The 21463-nt window shown below is 41.3% G+C and overlaps 1 protein-coding gene across 3 annotated transcripts in view; it reads right to left on the bottom strand.

Moving 5' to 3' along the window:
- Positions 1-21463, bottom strand: part of gak (cyclin G associated kinase) — a 132645-nt gene that overhangs the window by 84435 nt on the left and 26747 nt on the right. For 2 of the 3 annotated variants that reach the window (XM_078214129.1, XM_078214130.1), the window contains exons 4-7: positions 19493-19607; positions 19167-19309; positions 11192-11317; positions 8609-8698 (exon numbers count right to left, since the gene is read on the bottom strand). In XM_078214129.1, coding sequence (XP_078070255.1) covers positions 8609-8698; positions 11192-11317; positions 19167-19309; positions 19493-19607 — 474 coding nt within the window. The remainder of the gene's footprint in view (positions 1-8608; positions 8699-11191; positions 11318-19166; positions 19310-19492; positions 19608-21463) is intronic. The other variant, XM_078214132.1, reaches the window with a different exon arrangement.

Raw genomic sequence — 21463 nt, 5'->3', positions numbered from 1 at the left:
CATGCTGACTGTCCCTAATCAGTCCTTGCGTCTCTAAATGCCTGTAGATCCTGTCTCTCAGATGTGAGGCTCATTGGCCTGTAGTTCCCAGGCTTTTCCCTGCAGCCCTTTTTAAACAAAGGCAATATTGTAATATTCTACACCAATAGAGTACTGGCTAACTAAAAGGATGTGGAAATGCCGGCGTTGGACTGGGGTAAACACAGTAAGAGTTTTAACAACACCAGGTTAAAGTCCAACAGGTTTATTTGGTCGCAAACGCCACTAGCTTTCGGAGCGCAGCTCCTTCGTCAGATGGAGTGGAAATCTGCTCTCAAACAGGGCACAGAGACACAAAATCAAGTTACAGAATACTGATTAGAATGCGAATCTCTACAGCCAGGTCTACAACAGGTCTTAAAGATACAGACAAGGTGAGTGGAGGGAGCATTAAGCACAGGTTAAAGAGATGTGTATTGTCTCCAGACAGGACAGCCAGTGAGATTCTACAAGTCCAGCAGGCAAGCTGTGGGGGTTACTGATAGTGTGACATAAACCCAACATCCCAGTTTAAGCCATCCTCATGTGTGCGGAACTTGGCTATCAGTTTCTGCTCAGTGACTCTGCGCTGTCGTGTATCGTGAAGGCCGCCTTGGAGAACGCTTACCCAAAGATCAGAGGCTGAATGCCTGTGACTGCTGAAGTGCTCCCCCACAGGACGAGAACAGTCTTGCCTAGTGATTGTCGAGCGGTGTTCATTCATCCGTTGTCGTAGAGTCTGCATGGTTTCCTCTTATGGTTTTCTCATAAGAACAGGATATGGCACTCGACTCATCGATAGACAGTTCCAACGCGCCACAGCGAAAAACCGAACTAACCTCCTCAGAAGACAAACACGGGACACGGTGGACAGAGTACCCTTCGTCGTCCAGTACTTCCCTGGAGCGGAGAAGCTACGGCATCTCTTCCGGAGCCTTCAACATGTCATTGATGAAGAAGAACATCTCGCCAAGGCCATCCCCACACCCCCATTTCTTGCCTTCAAACAACCGCACAACCTCAAACAGGCCATTGTCCGCAGCAAACTACCCAGCCTTCAGGGGAACAGTGACCACAACACCACACAACCCTGCCACAGCAACCTCTGCAAGACGTGCCGGATCATCGACACGAATGCCATCATCTCACGTGGGAACACCATCTACCAGGTACACGGTGCCTACTCTTGCAACTCGGCCAACGTTGTCTACCTGATACGCTGCAGGAAAGGATGTCCCGAGGCATGGTACATTGGGAAAACCGTGCAGACGCTGCGACAACGGATGAATGAACACCGCTCGACAATCACCAGGTAAGACTGTTCTCTTCCTGTGGGGGAACACTTCAGCAGTCACGGGCATTCAGCCTCTGATCTTCGGGTAAACGTTCTCCAAGGCGGCCTTCACGACACACGACAACTCAGAGTCGCTGAGCAGAAACTGATAGCCAAGTTCCGCACACATGAGGATGGCTTAAACCGGGATGTTGGGCTTATGTCACACTATCAGTAACCCCCACAGCTTGCCTGCTGGACTTGCAGAATCTCACTGGCTGTCCTGTCTGGAGACAATACACATCTCTTTAACCTGTGCTTAATGCTCCCTCCACTCACATTGTCTGTATCTTTAAGACCTGGTTGGCTGTAGAGATTCGCATTCTAATCAGTATTCTGTAACTTGATTTTGTGTCTCTGTGCCCTGTTTGAGAGCAGATTTCCACTCCATCTGACGAAGGAGCAGCGCTCCAAAAGCGAGTGGCGTTTGCTACCAAATAAACCTGTTGGACTTTAACCTGGTGTTGTTAGACTCCTTACTAACTAAAAGGAAGCAGCAGGTAATGATGAGGTGGTCTTTCCAGAGGGATCAGTACTGAGACCACAACTCTTCACAATATATACTAATAATTTTCAGGAAGGAACAGAGTGTACTGTGACCATATTTGCAGATGATACAAAGCTGGGAGGGAAGGCAGGTTGTAAGGAGGATATAAACAGCTTACAGAGAGATATTGACAGCTAAGTGAGTGGGCAGAAAGAAAATTGTCAAATTGAATTTAACAGGGGAAAATGTGAGGTTGTTCATTTTGGAAGAAACAATGAGAAAGGATTACAATGGAGAGAACCGCAGAAATCTGTGGCATAAAGGGTCTTTGCGGGTCCTTGCTCATGAAACCCAGAAAGCTAGCATATGGATGCAGAAGGTAATAGGGAAGGCAAATGGAATGGTGACTTTTATTTTAAGGGAACTAGAATATAAAAATAAACAGATGTTGCTGTAACTGTACAAAGTATTAGTGAGGCCACATTTAGAATACAGTGTACAGTTTAGATCCCTTATTTAAGGAAAGGTATATTAATGTCTTGGGCTACAAGATATAGACAGAATGGTCTAATGGACAGATGAGTGGCAGACAGAATTTAACCCTTAAAAGTGAGAGGTGATACACTTTGGAAGGAGTAATTTGATAAGGAAGTATTCAATGAACAGCATGACACTAGGGAGTTCTGTGGAACAAAGAAACCTTGGTATGTTTGTCCATAGATCTCTGAAGACGGAAGGGTATGTTAGCAGGATGGTGGAAAAGGCATATGGGATATTTGCCTTTATCAATCAAAGCATAGATTACAAAAGCAGGAAAATCATGTTGGATTATATAGAAATTTGGTGAGACTGCAGCTCGAGTATGTGGAGTTCTGGTCGCCACATTATAGGAAGGATGTGATTGCACTGGATGGAGTGCAGGGGCGATTCACCAGGATGCTGCCTGGGGTGCAGAGGTGATTTACCAGGATGCTGCCTGGGGTGGAACATTTAAGTTATGAAGAGAGGCTGGATAGGCCTGGATTGTTTTCGTTGGAGCAGAAGACTGAGGTGGAACCTGATTGAGGTGTACAAGATTATGGGGGCATGGACAGAGTGGATAAGGAGCAGCTGTTCTCCATAGTTGAAGGGTCAGTCACAGGGGGACATAAGTTCAAGATGAGGGGCAGGAGGTTTAGGGGAGATGTGAGGAAAGGCGTTTTTACCCAGAGGGCAGTGACAGTCTGGAATGCGCTGCCTGGGAGGGTGGTAGAAGCTTTCACATCTTCTAAAAAATATCTGGATGAGCACTTGGCACATCATAACAGTTGAAGCTATGGGCTAAGTGCTGGTAAATGGGATTAAGTGGAAGGTCAGGTGTTTCTCACATATTGGTGCAGACTCGATGGGCCTCTTCTGCACTGTATAATTCTATGATCATTGAAGGCAGTACAGAGGAGGTTTACAAAGATCCCAAGTATGGAGGGACTGCCGTATAGGAAAAATTAAACAAGTTGGGTCTGTACTGTTTGGAGTTCAGAAGAATGAGAGGTGATATGATTGAAACATATAAGATTCTCAGGGGCTTAGACAGGGTAAATGTTAGGTGGATGTTTCCACTCACGGGAGAGTACAGGACCAGAGTATAGTTGCAGAATAAGAGGGTGCTCATTTAAGACAGATTTGAGGAAGAATTTCTTCTTTCAAAGAGTGATGAATCTTTGGAATTCTTTACCCCAGGAAGCTGTGGAGGCCGAGTCCTTGCACATTTTCAAGGTTGAGAAGGGTAGGTTTTTAAAACAGTGGGGAATTAAGAGTTATGGAGATAAGGCAGGAAAATAGAAATACTGAGTTTTAGATCAACCATGATCTTATTAAATGGAGGAGCAGGCTCGGAGGGCTGAATGGCCTACTCCTGTTCCTACTTCTTATGGTACTATCTTGGAGGTGTGGCAATCAACTGTAACAAAATATGAATAGGTTGTAGAATAGATAGTAGAATGGGTAGACAAGAGGCAGAGGAAATTTAATACAGAGAAATGTGAGGTGATGCACTTTGACTCGAGGCAATATAGGGTAAATGGCATAGTTTCAAAGAGTGTGCAGGGATAGTGGGACAGGAGTGCTAATGAAGGTGTTAGGAAGTACTGAGAAAGTAACAAAATATATAGGATCTTGTGTTTCATAAATAGCAGCATTGAGCACAAAAGCAAGGAAGTTATGTGTAATCTTTATAAAGCTGTGGTTAGGTCACCGGTAGTGTGTTGCATCTAGTTTAGGTCACTACACTTTCAGAAGATTGAGGGTCCTTTAAAGTGTGCAGAGGAGATTTACCAGAAGGATTCTATGGATAAGGGCTTTTAACTGCAAGGTTCGGTTAGAGAACTAGGATTGTCCTCCCTAGGGCAAAAGTGATTATGGGATTTTAGATAGAAGTGTACATGATTGTGACAGGTTTAGATAAGGTAGGCAAAGAAAAGCTGTTCCCATTAGCTGATGGTACAAAGACTAGGGACCACCAATTTAAGGTTTTAGGCAAGAGATGCAGAGCGGATGTGAGGAAAAATGATTTTACTCAGCAAATGGTAATAATCAGGAACTCGCTGCCTCTGGGGTGATGGAATTGGAGATGATGAATGATTTCAATAGGAAAATGGGTGGGCACTTGAGGGAGATACATTTGTAGGGTAAGTAGAGATAGAGCACGACACTGGAACTGATTGGATTATTCTGTGGAGAGATAGCATAAACTCAATGGGCCAAATTTGCTCAATTGACTACATCTCTGAGTACATTAATCCCTTCCTCCTTCTCATCTAAAGACATTGATGCTTCATTGAGGTATGATTCTGCAGGCAAAGGTCACATGTTCCAAAGCCTAGCCCTGGTGACCATTCTTCATTGTGAAACCTCAACTGAGTATTGATAGAATATTCAACTTCAGTGCATCAAAGCAGAGGCTGATTCCATGTTAAAATGGCATCCCTTTGCAGCAGTCGCTGGAGCACTTTTTCTCCTCCTCTCAGCCAACCTATAGTGCCACTTCGCTGCAATCAGCTAACGTTGAAAGATGGGGAATTGAATCTCCAACATTCTGAAACTGGAGGGCAGTGTTAATGTGAGCTTACTTGTGATAATAAACTTTAACTTTTAAATTCAGTTTTTATAAATTATAAATGATGATGCGATTTTTACTACAGCTGCACTCTAGTCTGTATTTTAACAATATGGATTATGCAGCAGAGTGCATTGGAAATGAACAATTGGAACAGTGTGTATTTTTGAACTAATAACCTCCCTTAGGAGGAGCTACTCAACCTAGAATGACATCAAGTTAATTTCTTTCCAACAGGAAATTTATATATTAATCCATCGAATCCATACAGTGCAAAAAGAGGCCATCCAGCCCATTGAGTCTGCATCAACTCTGCGAAAGAGCATCCCACCCAGGCCCTACCCTCTGAGGGCACAACCTCAGGCTAAAGGGACGATCCTTTAAAACAGAGATGAGGAGGAATTTCTTCAGTCAGAGAGTGGTGAATCTGTGGAACTCTTTGCTGCAGAAGGCTGTGGAGGTCAGGTCATTGAGTATCTTTAAGACAGAGATAGATAGGTTCTTGATTAATAAGGGGATCAGGGGTTATGGGGAAAAGGCAGGAGAATGGGGATGAGAAAAATATCAGCCATGATTGAATGGCGGAGAGACTCGATGGGCCGACTGGCCTAATTCTATCCCAAGTCTTATGGTCTCTACCCTATCCCCGTAACCCCATGCATTTGCCATGGCTAATCCACCCAACCTACACATCTTTGGACACTAAGGGGCAGTTTTAGCACGGCCAATCCTCCTAACCTGCACATCTTTGGACTAAGGGAGGAAACCAGAGCAAAGAGGAAACCCACGCAGACATGGGGAGAAGATGTAAACTCCACACGTTCAGTCACCCAAGGCCAGAATCGAACCCAGGTCCCTAACCCTGTGAGGCAGCAGTGATAACCACTGTGCCTCTTCTTTTTTGCTTTCAGATTGAATTGTCCAAGCTGAGTAGTTCTAAACTGGTCTTGGAGTAGTCAGGTTACAGTTTGAGCAGTAAGGAACTGGATCATCGCAATAGTTATAGCTAAAAATCTCTCCCAATTTACAATTAAGCCAAGTTTCCTTAAAAGGCTAATACATGCTGAGCAAGCTCTATAGTGGGAGAGGACTCTGATCAGCCAGGTGTTTATAGGAAGATAAAGTGTATCTTAAAAAAACACCATCACAATAGACAGGCACTTACTGAACGCTGGCTGATAAACAGAAGGTCAAATGAAGAAACCTTGGATTGGTAGTGATTCACTTCCATCACTGTAAGTAAACACCTCAAGGAGGTTTTAAGTTTTCATAAAATGGCACAAGACAAAGTTACTCTTGAACTCAATCCAGCATGCTTTCAGACATGCATTCCAGATCATCATAACACACTGGACAAACAAATGTTTCTTTGTGTCACCTCTGGTTCTTTTGCCAATTTATGAATAAAATAGATAGAATCTGATTGTTAATCGGTCACATTTCATTGGTCAGATTACCAGCTATGATTGGATATGCTGTATTCCTGACACAGTCATTGTTGGCACTATTTAAATCCTCTAAAGTAGGTTTCAGCTTTTCTCATCAACATCTCCATTCCCTAGGGGAAGGTGTTGGAATTTTATTTGAAGGCCCAAAGAGAACCCCAGAGCTTTCAATGGAAAAGGGAAAACATTCAGCAGAAATTGCCAACATTTTTTGTTGTTGTTTCAGTATCCACTGCATATCATAGTTTTCAGCTTAACTGTGAAGACAGGCGCATAGGGGTGTTGCCCTTACTACTGCAGCAAGATGGTGCAAACAGTTGATTAGTTAGATACCATACTGTACACGAGCATGGGCACAATCCTCGACTTGAGAAGCTTGCTTCGTTTATTTAAAACTGACCCAGTGTGCAATTAAGAACTTAAGAAATTAAGAACTTTAAACTCTGCAATGATGAAAGCCTCTCAGGGGTTTTCAGGCACTGTATTAGAGGTATGTGCAAATATTGTGGATTCCCCAAGACAATTAAACTCCAATTGATCTGGATTCCTATTCTCTGGTTTTCATGGATGTGAACTTTCTCCAATCATAGTATCTGGAAATTATAAGCAAAATAAATGTACTCTTCAGAAATGACCAGAACCATTTCCTAAGTTAACAATTTGATTTTGTGTTTGCCAAAAGTGAGTTAACAAGGAGCTTTGTTGGGCAAAGCAGTTTTTCCTGTTGTCCTTTTGGACCAATTAGATAGGAAGCATTAGTCTGGGACAACCTCATATGATGTTTCTTAGCTTCATTCACTAACAATTAAGATTCATGCTTATTGCTGGGACTGTATGTGTGGAAAGATCCCAGACATCGTTGGGAAATCTTTTCTACAACATTCCTGAGAACAGCCGACCTAAAGCACGAAGTGTGCTTCTTGGAGAAAACAATATCTGAGGTTGAGGTACTTGGAACAGAGTTTGTACAATTCTGTCAGTAAAACAGTTTTCCAGTGACTGAAATTATGGTAACCAGTTCTATTTACTAACATTCACACGAAAGAAAGCTGCTCAAAGCCAGAAAAACAAACAATCGGGTATTGCCAGTAATTGTCACTACTGGGAACAACAAGGTTGAATGCAAAATATGATAAATGTTAACTGGACACTAAGGTTACGAATGAACAATGATAATGGAGCTTAATAAGCTCTTTTACTCTAGGAAACTGAATTCTATAATTATATAGAGTAACATCACCAATGTCCAGAGCATTGTGATAACATGGAATATCCTATCAAGAAACACTGGTGAGAGCAGAATTGTGTTAAATATTTGAGCAAGAGAATTTAAAATGGGAAAGGAAAAATGCAGGGGGACGAGACCTAGGGGATAACTCTTTGAAACATATCTCAGCTGTAATGGGCTTTATGATCTCAACAGGTGCTACAAAATTCTATGATTCAAAGCATTTTTGTAACAGATGAATGATATACGCAATTAAAATAAATTATGCCTGCTTCATGATAATATTGTGAAACAAAGCATACATTTTTAACAAGCAAATGGAAAGCAGAAGTAAAATTAACCAGAAGCAATTAAAAGCATAACAGTGAGAGTAGATATAGTATTCAATTATGTGAAGTGGAGACAGAATAGTAAAGCTGTCATTTAATCAAGTTAAAATAACTTTAGACCACAGAACCAAATCTTAAATGAATCACAATCTTTTATGCTGCACCACCCATTATGGGAATCAGTACTCATTTTATAAATAAAAATATCCAAATTTTGACCAAAATGAAACAACCATAAAGTATTTACTACTGATGGCTGACAGTAGTATTGTGACTTTGTTGCTAGGCTAATAACCTTGAGATCTGGACCAAAAATCTGGAGAAATAATTTCAAATCCCATCAACTATAGAATTTAAAATCAGTTAATTAATTGAATCTTTAATCGAAGCTAGTATTAGTAATGCTAACCATCAAACTACTGGATTGTTGTAAAAACCCATTCACTAATGTCCTTTAGAAAAGGAGATCTGCTGTTCTTATCGAGTCTGACTCCAAACCCACAGCAACGTGGTTAACCCTAGCAAGCCCCTCAATTGTGTTCAAGAAGGCATCTCACCAGCACCTTTTGAAGGGCAATAAGTACAGCCAGACCATCAATGCCCATATCCTGCAAATAAATAAAAAGCTAAATTGTCCTGCTCTTACAAAGCATAATACGTTATAGAAAACTTACCCAGATATCCTGTTTTTCATTGATTGGATAATTGGAATAAAGATCTATTATCTCTGGTGTCCGATACATTGGTGTGGTGTTTCTTGTAATCTGGTTTAAAAACAAGAGTGTTTTTATGTTTCATTAAAATGGATGGCATTTACTGCGAAGTAAATCATTGTCCTGAAAAGCTCGAACAAATTTGTCAGGCACAATTTCCTTTCCATAAAACCATGTGCATTTCATCTAATCATCCTATGATTTGCATTGTTAAGACTTTCTTAATAATAAATTCCAACAGTGATCCACATAAAGCAGAATAAATCCAATCCAGCCAATTACCACCCCATCCGTCTACTCTCAATCAGCAATATAATGGAAGACATTGTCAAAATTGCTATCAAGTGGTACTTACATAGCAATAAGCTGCTCATCAATGCTAGGGCTCCAGTCATCATTACATCCTCATAACATCAAGACATCATTTGACTTGAATGTGACATCAAAGAGCCTGCTCAAAAATGGGGGTGTTCGTTCATGATTGCATAGTATTCAGCACTGTACATAACTCCTCAGATACTGAAGCACGTCCAAATGCAGCAGGACCTGGACAATATCCTGGCTTGGGCTGACAAGTGGCAAGTACATTTGCACCACACATGCCAGGCAGTGACCATCTCCAACAAAGGAAACCCTAACCATCTTCCCTTGACATTGAATAGCATTGCCATTGCTGAATCCCCCACCATCAACATCCATTGACCAGAAACTGAATTGAAAGATTCATGTAAATCCGACAAGAGAGCAAGTCAGAGGCTGAAAATTCTGCTGCAACTAACTCACCTTCTGACTCCCGAAAGCCTGTCCACTACCTACAAGGCACTGGTCAGAAGTGTAATGAAATACTCTCCAATTGCCTAGATTACGACAGCTCCAACAACACTCAAGAATCTCAATTGCATCCAGAATAAGCAGCCCGCTCGTTGGCACCCCATCTAACACCTTAAACATTGACTCCCTCCAACGCTGGCACACTGTCACAACAGTGTATACCATATAAAAGGTGCACTGCAGCAACTTGCCAAGCCTCCAGCACCATTCAAATACTACCTTGAAAGTGAAGGGCAGCAGGCACATGGGAACACCACTACCAGCAAATTCCCCTCCAAGCCACACACCATCTTGACTTGGAACCATAGCGCTGTACCTTCAATGCGGCAAGGTTAAAAATCTGGAACTCCCTACCTACACCAAAGGGACTGCAGTGGTTCAAGGCAGCAACTCACCACCATCTTCTCAGGGGCAATTAGGGATGGACAATACAGCTAACCTTGCTAGCAACATTCGCAGTCCTTGAAAGAATAAAAAAGAAAATCCTGACAACTGATGTCAGGCTAACTGGCCTGTTGTTCCGTTTTTCTTTCTCCCTTCTTTCTCGATAATGGTGTTACGTGTACTAAATTCCAATCTGCTGGGACTTTAACTTGGCACTATAACATTCAAGGGAACAACTGTTTTATGTTTTCAGTATTTGGTACATCATAGTTAAAACAAAACTATTTTATTATCTGTAAAGTGCCTTGTGGTGGCTTGAGGTTGTGGAATATACTGTACAAATGTGAATTCTTTCCTCACAGTGCTATCAGTGACCTATAATGTTGCCAGAGGACAAAACCAAAACAAATGAATGAGAAACTACAACAAAAACACCCCAAGTTTAGCATAAAACTGAATGATGGATAAATGCACACCTTGATCACTCTTTTGTCAAAATAGTTTTATTTAATCAATATGTTTTATCACAGCAACTGCTTTAATATTTGAATAAGTCAGAAGTTACATCAACAGAGATTTCACACCTGATATTTAACTTTAGTTTCATTTTCTCAACATTTGTCCTCTTTACATATACTTGGTACAATAAGCCCCATGCAACTTCAGCTCTAGACATACTTTCAAAGAACAAAGCGACAGCGTAGACATAATAAGTTTACCCAATTGGGAAGGAATTTTGCACCAATGCACCCTACTTATCAACATCAAATGTCAAGTACCATTATACTATATAGCTTCATGTAAGCATTCCCTTTTTGAAACATTCATGAATCACTCCAAGGGTAACTTCAACTGTTCCTTCTCATTCAAAGAACATAACTTAAAAATAACCCTTGACAATAATAGGTAAACAGAATACTGGTTCAGGACCAGTAGGTCATGCATAATTAACTACTTATTGCTGTGCTAACTGACACATGACAGTGAAATATCAAGAGTTATAAAGGAAAATGAAAGAATTAGCATTCAAATAGCACCTTTCACAATATTTCACAATATTCCAAATCCTTTTGCAACAATTATGTCATTTTGAAATGTGGTCACTGTTCTAATATAGGGAAACACAGCAGCTAATATGTATACAGCAATGTTTGATAGACAGCAGTGAGATACATGACCAGGCAGTCTGCGTTGTTACTTATTGAAGGATAAATATTGGCCAGGACACCAGGCAAAGTTCCTTGTTCCTTTTTAAAATGTGCCATTGTGTAATCTGTGCTATTCAATGTGTATTCTCAAATTATCTCTCTGATAAAAGTACACACATACCTCTTCCTCCACCATTGCTCTTTTCTGTGCAGACCATGTGTAGTCTGGGTAGTGTGCTATACTTGTAGCACTGCCAAAATCACAGAGCTTGATAGTACCTTGATGACTGACCAAGAGATTTTCAACCTACATTAAAGGTAAAGCATACAGTAACATTAAGATCAGCAAATACAATACTGACTGTAACAACAACAAATCTTGTGAATATGTGTTGCATTTTCTTCCCAAGGTGAAAGCAGGGAGGGGAAATCTGGAAAAACAGCAGAAATAGCCAATCATAGCGATTTCTGATCAGTCTACCTGCATCACACCATGAATCTGCAAGGAACAGATTTGGGACAGAAACGTATTAAACAAAGAAGAAATTTTAATTACAGTTATTTATGGGGAATAATGTTTTAAATAAAAATAGTGCAAGTTGCAGGTTTCTCCTCTGCACTTTCCAGGACAATACCAGGAAAACTTCCAAGTAGTAAAATGCATTTTTGATTTAATCATGTATTACTTTTGTTGCAATATTTTGTTGTTTTAGACACAAGGAGATTTCAAGTGTGTGCTAATATTTGTTGGATGTCAGCTGCACAGAATGTTTGAAAAATTCCTTTAACGACATTGCTTTCAATTTGTAAGCACACCATGTACCATGTATAGGGACTGATAAGCCAAATATAAAAAGGTATATCACTGAGTTTTAAGGTCAGAGACACAAAATAAAAGATTGGGTTTTTTTTAAATCCAATAGGTGAACAAAATTGTAGGAGATGTACTAATTGCCTCTCTTCCTCAATATTTGGCATAGTGAAGAACAAGAATCATGAGTATTAATGAATTTTGTATATTTCACAGAACATAAAGCACAGAAATAGGCTATCAGGTCAACTAGTCCTTACTGGTGTTTGTACTCCATATGAATATTATCTCATTCCATCAACTCATTTGTGCTTTTCAGCATATCTTTCTATTCCCTTTTCTCTCATATATTCGCCTAGTCCCCTTTTAAAAACATTTACCTCAATAGCTACATTACCTGATGGCGAGATCTACACTCTAATAAAGAAATGCAATTCCTCTATTGGATTTATTAGTAACAATCTTGCATATACGGGCTTTAGATTCTCCTCCAAGAAGAAGCATTCTCTTCGCACTCACTGGCCAGAAATTTCAGATTTCCCAGTGGCAAGGGAATAATAATTCTAAAGACCAATCTCCTTTAAGTCTTTTATTTTCAAAAGTAAAAAGCTCCAACCTGTTCCAACTTTCCCAAAAGCTGAAAGCCCTTCAGTTCTGATATCATCCTTGTAAATCTTTTTTGCACTTTCTCCAGTATTTCTCTATCTTTTTAATTTGAAGACCAGCACTCTAACACCAAAATAAAATACATGTTGCATCCATCTTTTCTCAATTGCGATATAATAATATTGTCCTCGCCAGACTTTGAATAGTGAGAATTAATTGCTTCAGATATGAATGGCTCCTTTCTGTTTCTCCAATACAGCAAACATGCTCAATAAAAAGTATAAGAGTGTTAAACACAGAGTAACTGAAGAATGTTCTCTGTTTCTGGGAAAACTAAAACTTCACTGGAAAAATAATGCAGAGAATAAGTTTTGCCATAGTCCAAACACCTGAGCTTTTGTTTTTCCCAAACATTTTAAAATTGGGGACGCCATATATATATTTAAAAAAATATTCGCCAATTCATGAGCTGCGACTGCACATACATATAAAGAAAGCAATAATTTGACTTCACAGCATGTTCTGGCACACACAGACTTAGCTGTAACTAAAGAATTGAAGATTATACAAATATACTTTCCTATATCAAAGTGAAGGAGTATTAGTTTGTGAAGAGAAATGCAACATTTCCAAATAATCTTACAGCCTCAATTTATATTTTAAAAACCAGAACATCCTCATGGAAGGACTCCTCAGTGAGAAACTCTCAACCATTCAATGCAAAACTAGAAAAGGGAAAAAGATCTGTTCTCATTTAATTCTAAAACTTAAAAACGTAACGTTGTAGTGGTTGTCAATAACTTTTTGTTTAACTCTGGGACGTGAGCATTGCAGGCAAGGCCAGAATTTATTGCCCATTCCCAATTGTTCTCGAGAAGGTAGTGGTGGGTCACTTTCTTGAACTGCTGCAGTTCATGTAGTGCAGGGTCACCCAGTGCTGTTAGGGAAAGAGTTCCAGGATTTTGACCCAGCAACAAGGAAGGAACAGCGATAAAGCTCTAAGTCAAGATTGTATGTAGGCTTGGAAGGGAACTTGCAAGTAGTGTTGTTCCCATTCACCGACTTACTGCATTTGTCCTGCTAAGTGGTAGAGGTTGCAGGCTTGGAAGGAGGTTTGAGGAGTTGCTGCAGTGCATCTTGTAGATGGTAAATAATGCTTTCTCTGTGCATCAGTAAAGGGAGTGGATGTTTAAGCAGTGGATGAAGTGCCAATCAAGAGGGCTGCATTGTATTCCATCACACTCCTGACTCGTGTTTTGTAGATAGTGAATAGGGTATGGAGAATTAGGAGCCAAGTTACTTGCCACAGAATTCCCAGTCTCTGACCTGCTCGAGTAGCCACATTATTTATATGGCTTTTCCAGTTCAGTTTCTGTCAATACAACTCCAGGACGTTGGGAGGAGAAGTCAACAATTGAATGTCAACGGGGTGTCACAAGTAGTACAAAACTACCTTCATCAAAAGATCTCACATTTATCGTAAAGTGGCAAAGTGATGCCAGATCAAACATACTTACAGATGCTTCATTGGAGCATTATTAAACAAGTATGACACTGAGCCACGTAAGAAGAAATTAAGTCTGATCACCAAATGTTTGGTCAAACAGATAGGTTTTAAATCGTGTTTAAAGGAGGAAAGCAATGTTGAGACACAGAAATGTAGGAAGCAAATTCCAGACCTTAGGAGCTAACCAACTGAATACAGAAACATCAACAGTGGAGCAATTATAATTGGGAATGCACAGAAGACCAGAATTGGAGGAACACATATCTTGGAGGGTTGTGGGTTGAAGGAGATTACAAATCTAGAGAGGAGCAAGGTCATGGCAAAATCTGAAAGTAAGGATGAGAATTTTAAATCATGTCCTTGCTTCACCAGAAGCCAATGTTGGTCAGTGAGTGTCTGCTCGTTGATACAAAGACGGGAAGTCGGTGGAAGCATTATACTCAACTAAAAATGTACGAGGACTCGAAAAAACCTGACGACCACCCAACTAGTGGGGATCAATGTTAATATTTTCAGAGGTTCCTATTTACTCTGGTGACTATCATGGAATAGTGGGAGGCACCAAAGGCGACCATAAGGAACAGCACATGCCTGTATCCTGGACAGTATGTTCAGCTACCAACTGGAGGAACAAGAGAATGGATCAAGAAACCCAATTACTGCATATCGGATCAAGTGACCCCCACCAGTCATTCTTCCAGCAAACGGGCGAATCACGATACTAAGGAGCGTGGAACAACCCAGCAGGACACATGAAAACATTGAAGGAAAGGATCATGTATGTGAGGTCAGGCTGGAGATTAAGAAGAGAATCAGATGAGGGAGGAAGCAGCTAAAATGCTGTTTACAGATGGGTCACAGAGGATAGTGGATGGGGAACCGAAGACGGGATGGGCAGTAGTCGGGGAAGTGTATATGCAAATTGGATTAAACAAAAATTTCACATACCCTACCACCCACAAAGTTCTGGAATGGCTGAGCGAATGATCGGATCCTTAAAACTTCCACAGATAAAGTGATTCAGTGATTCAGAAACCGGGGAAGACTGGGCAACAGTCTAGCCGGATATCCTGATGCAATTACAAGCCACCCCGAATCGGAATACCGGATTCACACCCTTTGAGTTAATGACGGCTCGAACCTCGCAGCTATCTGAGGGAATTACAGAAGGGGGAACCGATGCAGGGCCACTTAGAGGCAGGATCCGAGAGTCCGTGAGAGAGTTCAGTAACCAACTATACCTGATTAAGAAGCAAATCAAGGACCAAAAGGCAGTGCAGGATTTAGAGAGAGATCAGCAATTTGAAAAATCGGAAGTATCACAAGTAGATGATATGGTGATAGTGAAGGTGGAACCGGAGTGTAGCGGTCTCCAACCTCAGTGGCACGGACCTTACAAGATAATTATGACAGGTAATATGTGCGCATTCATTGATACAAAGATGAGAAGCAGATGGAAGCATTATGCTCAGTTAAAAACCTATGAGGACTCCAAAAAACCTGACTGGTGGGGATCAATGTTAACGTTTTCACAGATTCCTATTTACTCTGATTATTATTGTGGAATCCTGGGAGGCACCAACAGTGCATGTGGAAGGCTGACACTTGCCTACACCCCAGACAGTACGTTCAACCACCAGAGGAGCAGGAGAATGGATAAAGAAACCCAGCACTTGGATATCGGACAGAGTAACACTGACCAGTTACAGAGCCATGATAGTGACTTCACCAGAGGTCCGACATCAAAGGTCCACAACTACCCTGCCGTGAAAGACAGCTTTCTACCCAAACCCGACTCATGCATGCCGGGTGCAGTTGGGCACCGGAATGGCCAATATTAGAGGATGAAGCAATCTATGAAATGGGATGGCAGTATGAGTATCAGCCACTTGAGGGTTTTAACATCACCTACATGAATGATACAGACAATACTCTGGACATTAAGAATATATATATACATAAGAACATAAGAACGAGGAGCAGGAGTAGGCCATCTGGCCCCTTGAGCCTGCTCCGCCATTCAGTAAGATCATGGCCGATCTTTTCATGGACTCAGCTCCACTTATCCGCCCACTTACCATAACCCTTAATTCCTTTACTATTCAAAAATTTATCTATCCTTGCCTTAAAAACATTCAATGAACTCGTCTCAACTGCTTCACTGGACAGGGAATTCCACAGATTCACAACCCTTTGTGTGAAGAAGTTCCTCCTCAACTCAGTCCTAAATCTGCTTCCCCTTATTTTGAGGCCATGCCCCCTAGTTCCAGTTTCACCTGCCAGTGGAAACAACTTCCCTGCTTCTATCTTATCTATTCCCTTCATAATCTTATATGTTTCTATATGATCTCCCCCATTCTTCTGAATTCCAATGAGTATAGCCCCAGTCTACTCAGTCTCTCCTCATAAGTCAACCTTCTCAACTCCGGAATCAACCTAGTGAATCTCCTCTGCACCCCCTCCAGTGCCAGTATATCCTTTCTCAAGTAAGGAGACCAAAACTGTATACAGTAATCCAGGTGTGGCCTCACCAGCACCTTATACAGCTGCAACATAACCTCGCTGTTTTTAAACTCCATCCCTCTAGCAATAAAGGACAAAATTCTATTTGCCTTCTTAATTACCTACTGCACCTGCAAACCAACTCCTTGAGATTCTTGCGCAAGGACACCCAGGTCCCTCTGCACAACAGCATGCTGCAATTTTTTACCATTTAAATTACTGTCTATTTTGCTGTTATTCCTATCAAAATGGATGACTTCACATTTACCAACATTGCACTCCATCCGCCAGACCCTCGCCCACTCACTTAGATTATCTGTATCTCTTCGCAGACTTTCAGCGTCCTCTGCACATTTTACTCCGCCATTCATCTTAGTGTCATCTGCGAATTTTGATACACTACACTTGGTCCCCAACTCCAAATCATCTATGTAAATCATAAACAACTGCAGTCCCAACACTGATCCCTGAGGCACACCACTAGTCACTGATCGCCAGCCAGAAAAACACACATTTACCCCCACTCTTTGATTTCTATTAGTTAACCAATCCTCTATCCATGCGAATACATTAGCCGTAACACCGTGCACCTTTATCTTATGTAGCAGTCTTTGGTGCAGCACCTTGTCAAATGCCTTCTGGAAATCCAGATGCACACATCCACAGATTCCCCATTATCCTCTGCACATGTAATGTTCTCAAAAAATTCCCACAAATTAGTCAAACATGACCTTCCCTTCATGAAACCATGCTGCATCTTACCAATGGGACAATTTATATCCAGATGTCTTGTTATTTCTTCCTTGATGATAGATTCACGCATTTTCCCTACTACAGAAGTTAAGCTAACATATATAAACATCACACAGGGTTAGGATGATGGTCATACTGTTATGTTTATAATTATTCATTCTCTATCAAAAGCCCTTTGATCTTGAGATCAGATTGCTGAGTGGACTCATTCCCCCTTGGTGTGGGAAGCTGGACGAGAAGGTCGTTATTGCTAAGAATTATATACTCATATAATCGATAGACTTGATTGTTTTGATGTTACATGTTATAATCTTAGTACCTGTGGATTTCAATTAGATACCCAATGTACAAACATGGTACAACCCCCCTGAGATAGGTTAGTTAGGATTGGGAAAACTAAAGTTTGACTACATGGTCACACCCATTGACTGTGGGAGAGTTTCACTTGCCCAGAAAAACATCAGTTACGTGTTTGGTGCCTGGTGGGATGACTTGCTGTACACTGACGAGACACCAGAGAAAGTAGTCCAACGGGGCATGCGGGAGGCTGTGGAAATTGCCCATAACTATCTCAGGCTCTCCAGAGAAGAGACCCATAAGAATGTATACAGATGAACCTAGCTACACAGAATGCCACCGGATTGAAACAATCAGGGACAACACCATTGGTGGGATGTATTCTGGGAATTGCAGGAATCCGCTTAACTCATCAGTGGGAAATAAGCAGGATGGGGATTAAGAACGGCATAGAGGTCATGTTATTATGGTCCACCATGATGTACTGTTATCAAAGAAGATCTAAATTGCCAATTCTGGCAGTGCCTCACGAAACTCCCATGGCACCCTATGAAAAGGAAAAAGGGGGAAGTTAGAAGCTGAAATTTACAGCCTGATAGTTTTGGATACCTCTCGACTTCTGGACAACTGGCCAGCCAAAGGATTCAGGAAGGTGTTCTCAACATCATATGAGCTTTTTTAGGTGGTCACCCAATTGCCAAAGGGGAAAATTGAAAGGGGCTTATAGCCATACTTATAATCATATTCGGTGAAAGGGTTAAAAAATGTAGCTTAGCGGAAAAATCATACACACTGCTAGTTCCACGACTGTACACAAGGAGGCAACTGTGGGTTGCTAGTTCTCAGGCAGAAACATCACAGGTGTCAACTCTCACAGACTGTAAAACAATGTGAGGCTGTTCAGGAAATCAAATAGCCTAAAGATAACATGAGGAGGGACCGTGGTTTACAGCCTGAACACAGGTCTTGTCTATCTGTCGAGGTCTCCCTAGCACGAGAGTATTCATTAACACTCAGCGTCTCGGACAAAGGGAAGGTAATTGATATCTATAAGCCAGACACAAGTTGTGTTGAGGACAACTTGTAGCTAGTGATAAATCAGATCAACTGGCATATTCAAATCTTTACACTGGATATTGTAATCAAGAAGCTGTGCACATGTTGTGATTAGTTACGGTGGCACAGTGGTTATCACTGGTGCCTCACAGCGTCAGGGACCCGAGTTCGATTCCCGGCTTGGGTCATTGTCTGTGTGGAGTTTGCACATTCTCCTTGTGTCTGCGTGGGTTTCCTCCGGGTGCTCCAGTTTCCACCCACAGTCCAAAGATGTGCAGGTTAGGGGAATTGGCCATGCTAAATTCTCCCTCGGTGTACCCGAACATGCACCAGAGTGTGATGACTAGGGGACTTTTACAGTAACTTCATTGCAGTGTGATTGTAAGCCTACTTGTGACTAATAAATAAACTTCACTTTAACTTTACTTTTACTTCTAATAGCACTCGTACCTTATGTATGATATAAACCTAATCAATAGTTGTGAGTGGACATAGATAACTCCTATACAATGTAAAAGAGAAGAATTTTTATAAAAATTGCAACTGCATTTTCACAACCACCCACTCCAATTCGGGAATAAAGTGCATTATTTTTCTGCCAGGGGTTCAGAAGCTGTTCCTTACTTTGAGATCTCGGTGAATGATTGGCGGTTTCTGTTTGTGCATATGCTGCACTCCGCGACAGGTCTGATAAAATATCTTGAGCACCGTATTACATGGTAGTGGGTTATTTGCTTCAGCCCTCTTCAAAAACTCAACCAACTGGCCTGGAAACAAAAGAGAGCAAAAAGATTAACAGTTATTGTTTCAAGTCCTTAAGCTGTGAATGCATATGTGAAAATTGATTGTTTTTCTTTTATGTCCTGTCACGGTTGAACATTGACCAGATAAGGGCATCCACAAAGTAATAAGCAAAATTATTATATATTCATGCCAGTATTTAACGTTACCTTTGCATAGTTCTGTGAGTATAAGGTATTCTCCTTGCCCAGTATCAGATTCTTCTTTCCCAATGGAAGCTGCTGAGCTAAACTGCACAATGTTTGGATGCCCTGAAAGCTTTTTCTGAAGTTGCTTGGTCAAGGAGCACGTGGTTCATTGAGCTATAAAGTGTGTAAACATTTAATTTGTTTTATCCATGATTATAAAGATTGCCAGACTGGGACAATCTTTTAAAACCATTTTGCACACTGGAGTACTTGAGAAAAGTTGACAAATAGAAGGATGAACACAGTGATACTGCATTCCCGATCTAATTGTTAGTAAGCCCTCTCTCCATAGAATCCCTGCAGTGCAGAAGGGGGCCATTCAGCCCATTGATTCTGCACCGACTCTCCAAAACAGCCAGTATTCAACAGTACCCAGGCCCACCCCCCCTATCCCCACACTCCTGTGCATTTACCATGACCAATCCACCGAACCCGCACATCATTGAAATGCAGGAAGAAACCGAAGCACCCGAAGGAAACCCACAGGGACATGGGGAGAATGTGCAAACTCCACACAGTCACCCAAGGTCAGAATTGAACCTGGGTCCCTGGCACTGTGAGGCAGCAGTGCTAACCAATGTGCCACCATAGCACCCATTAGTGAGCTTATCAGCAGCAAATGAAGGGGAAATCAGCCTGTGATTGGCTGGTTCAGCTGAAGGCTGAACAACTTTATAGCATTAATTAAATATAATCCAGCTAAATGTGCAACAAGTTTGGTGAGCCGAGACCAGAGAGCTTGGAGGCCCGTGGGACTGTTGGAGACAATAATAAAAACCCAAACCTGTAGAAAAAGAAATAGCTGAAGTACATTGCCTCAAGGAACTAGAGCATAGAAAAAAAGGATCACTAATATCTTTGTGAATTAGTATTAAAAAAACAATGGCAACGGACATTTATCTTTAAAAAGTAAATATTTTCATAGTCACAAAATACTGAACATCATGGATGGCACAGGTAAGAGAACAGGTTCATCCATGCACTTTGAACAACTTCCTAACCAAAGCCTTGTCATTACAGGGAAATTATTTACTTATATAAGAAAGGGAGGGAAAATTAAATAATTGACCAGTGAGTGACCTTAAACACATCTCTCATGCTGTTCTGAGTTAGCACAGGAGCAACGGTGGAAACTTACTCGAAGTATTATCTGATCAGATTCTCAGCCTTGGATCAATATATATCATAGAAATCATAGAAACCCGACAGTGCAGAAGGAGGCCATTCGGCCTATCGAGTCTGCACAGACCACAATCCCACCCAGGCCCTACCCCCACATATTTACCCGCTAATCCCACTAACCTACGCATCACAGGACTCTAAGGGGCAATTTTTTTTTTTAACCTGGCCAATCAACCTAACCCGCACATCTTTAGACTATATATGTGCTTGGAGGAGTGAGAAGACATTTATAAATAGGCAATAACACAGAAAGGTCAAGAGTTTTCTGGAACTCACCAGCATAACTACAGCACAATAGCAATGTAGAGATTTTTTCCCCAACCAAAGACTGACACACATGATTTATATGTGCTTTATGCCACAACATCAGTAGACATACATTTGTTAATCGTCTGCATCATTTCCAAGTTATGACCAGCCAAATATTCTGCCACTCCTATGCAAACTTCAACCCCAATGCAACGGTGGCTCAAATAATTTTCCTGCATTCACGTCAGTATTGTGCTTGGATTTGTATATACCCAAAAAAATATACGCACACCGAAATCCAGCATCACTAAGATGAATGGATTTTGATTTGCAATAGACTTTTCTTACTGACACCTTGGTCAATACTGTATTTAAACAAAGCACAGCAAGCCTCAAAGCACTAAGCAGCTGGAAAGGCCTTCCACGTTGGCTATACCCTTCTCTGCATTATAAAAGAAGGAAAGGTGCAGCGAAGGTGAAAGGTTCAGGGAGTGAGGCACC

Source organism: Mustelus asterias, chromosome 6 (genome assembly GCF_964213995.1).
Source record: "Mustelus asterias chromosome 6, sMusAst1.hap1.1, whole genome shotgun sequence".
Lineage (NCBI taxonomy): Eukaryota > Metazoa > Chordata > Chondrichthyes > Carcharhiniformes > Triakidae > Mustelus > Mustelus asterias.
This window is presented reverse-complemented; position numbering and strand designations above follow the sequence as displayed.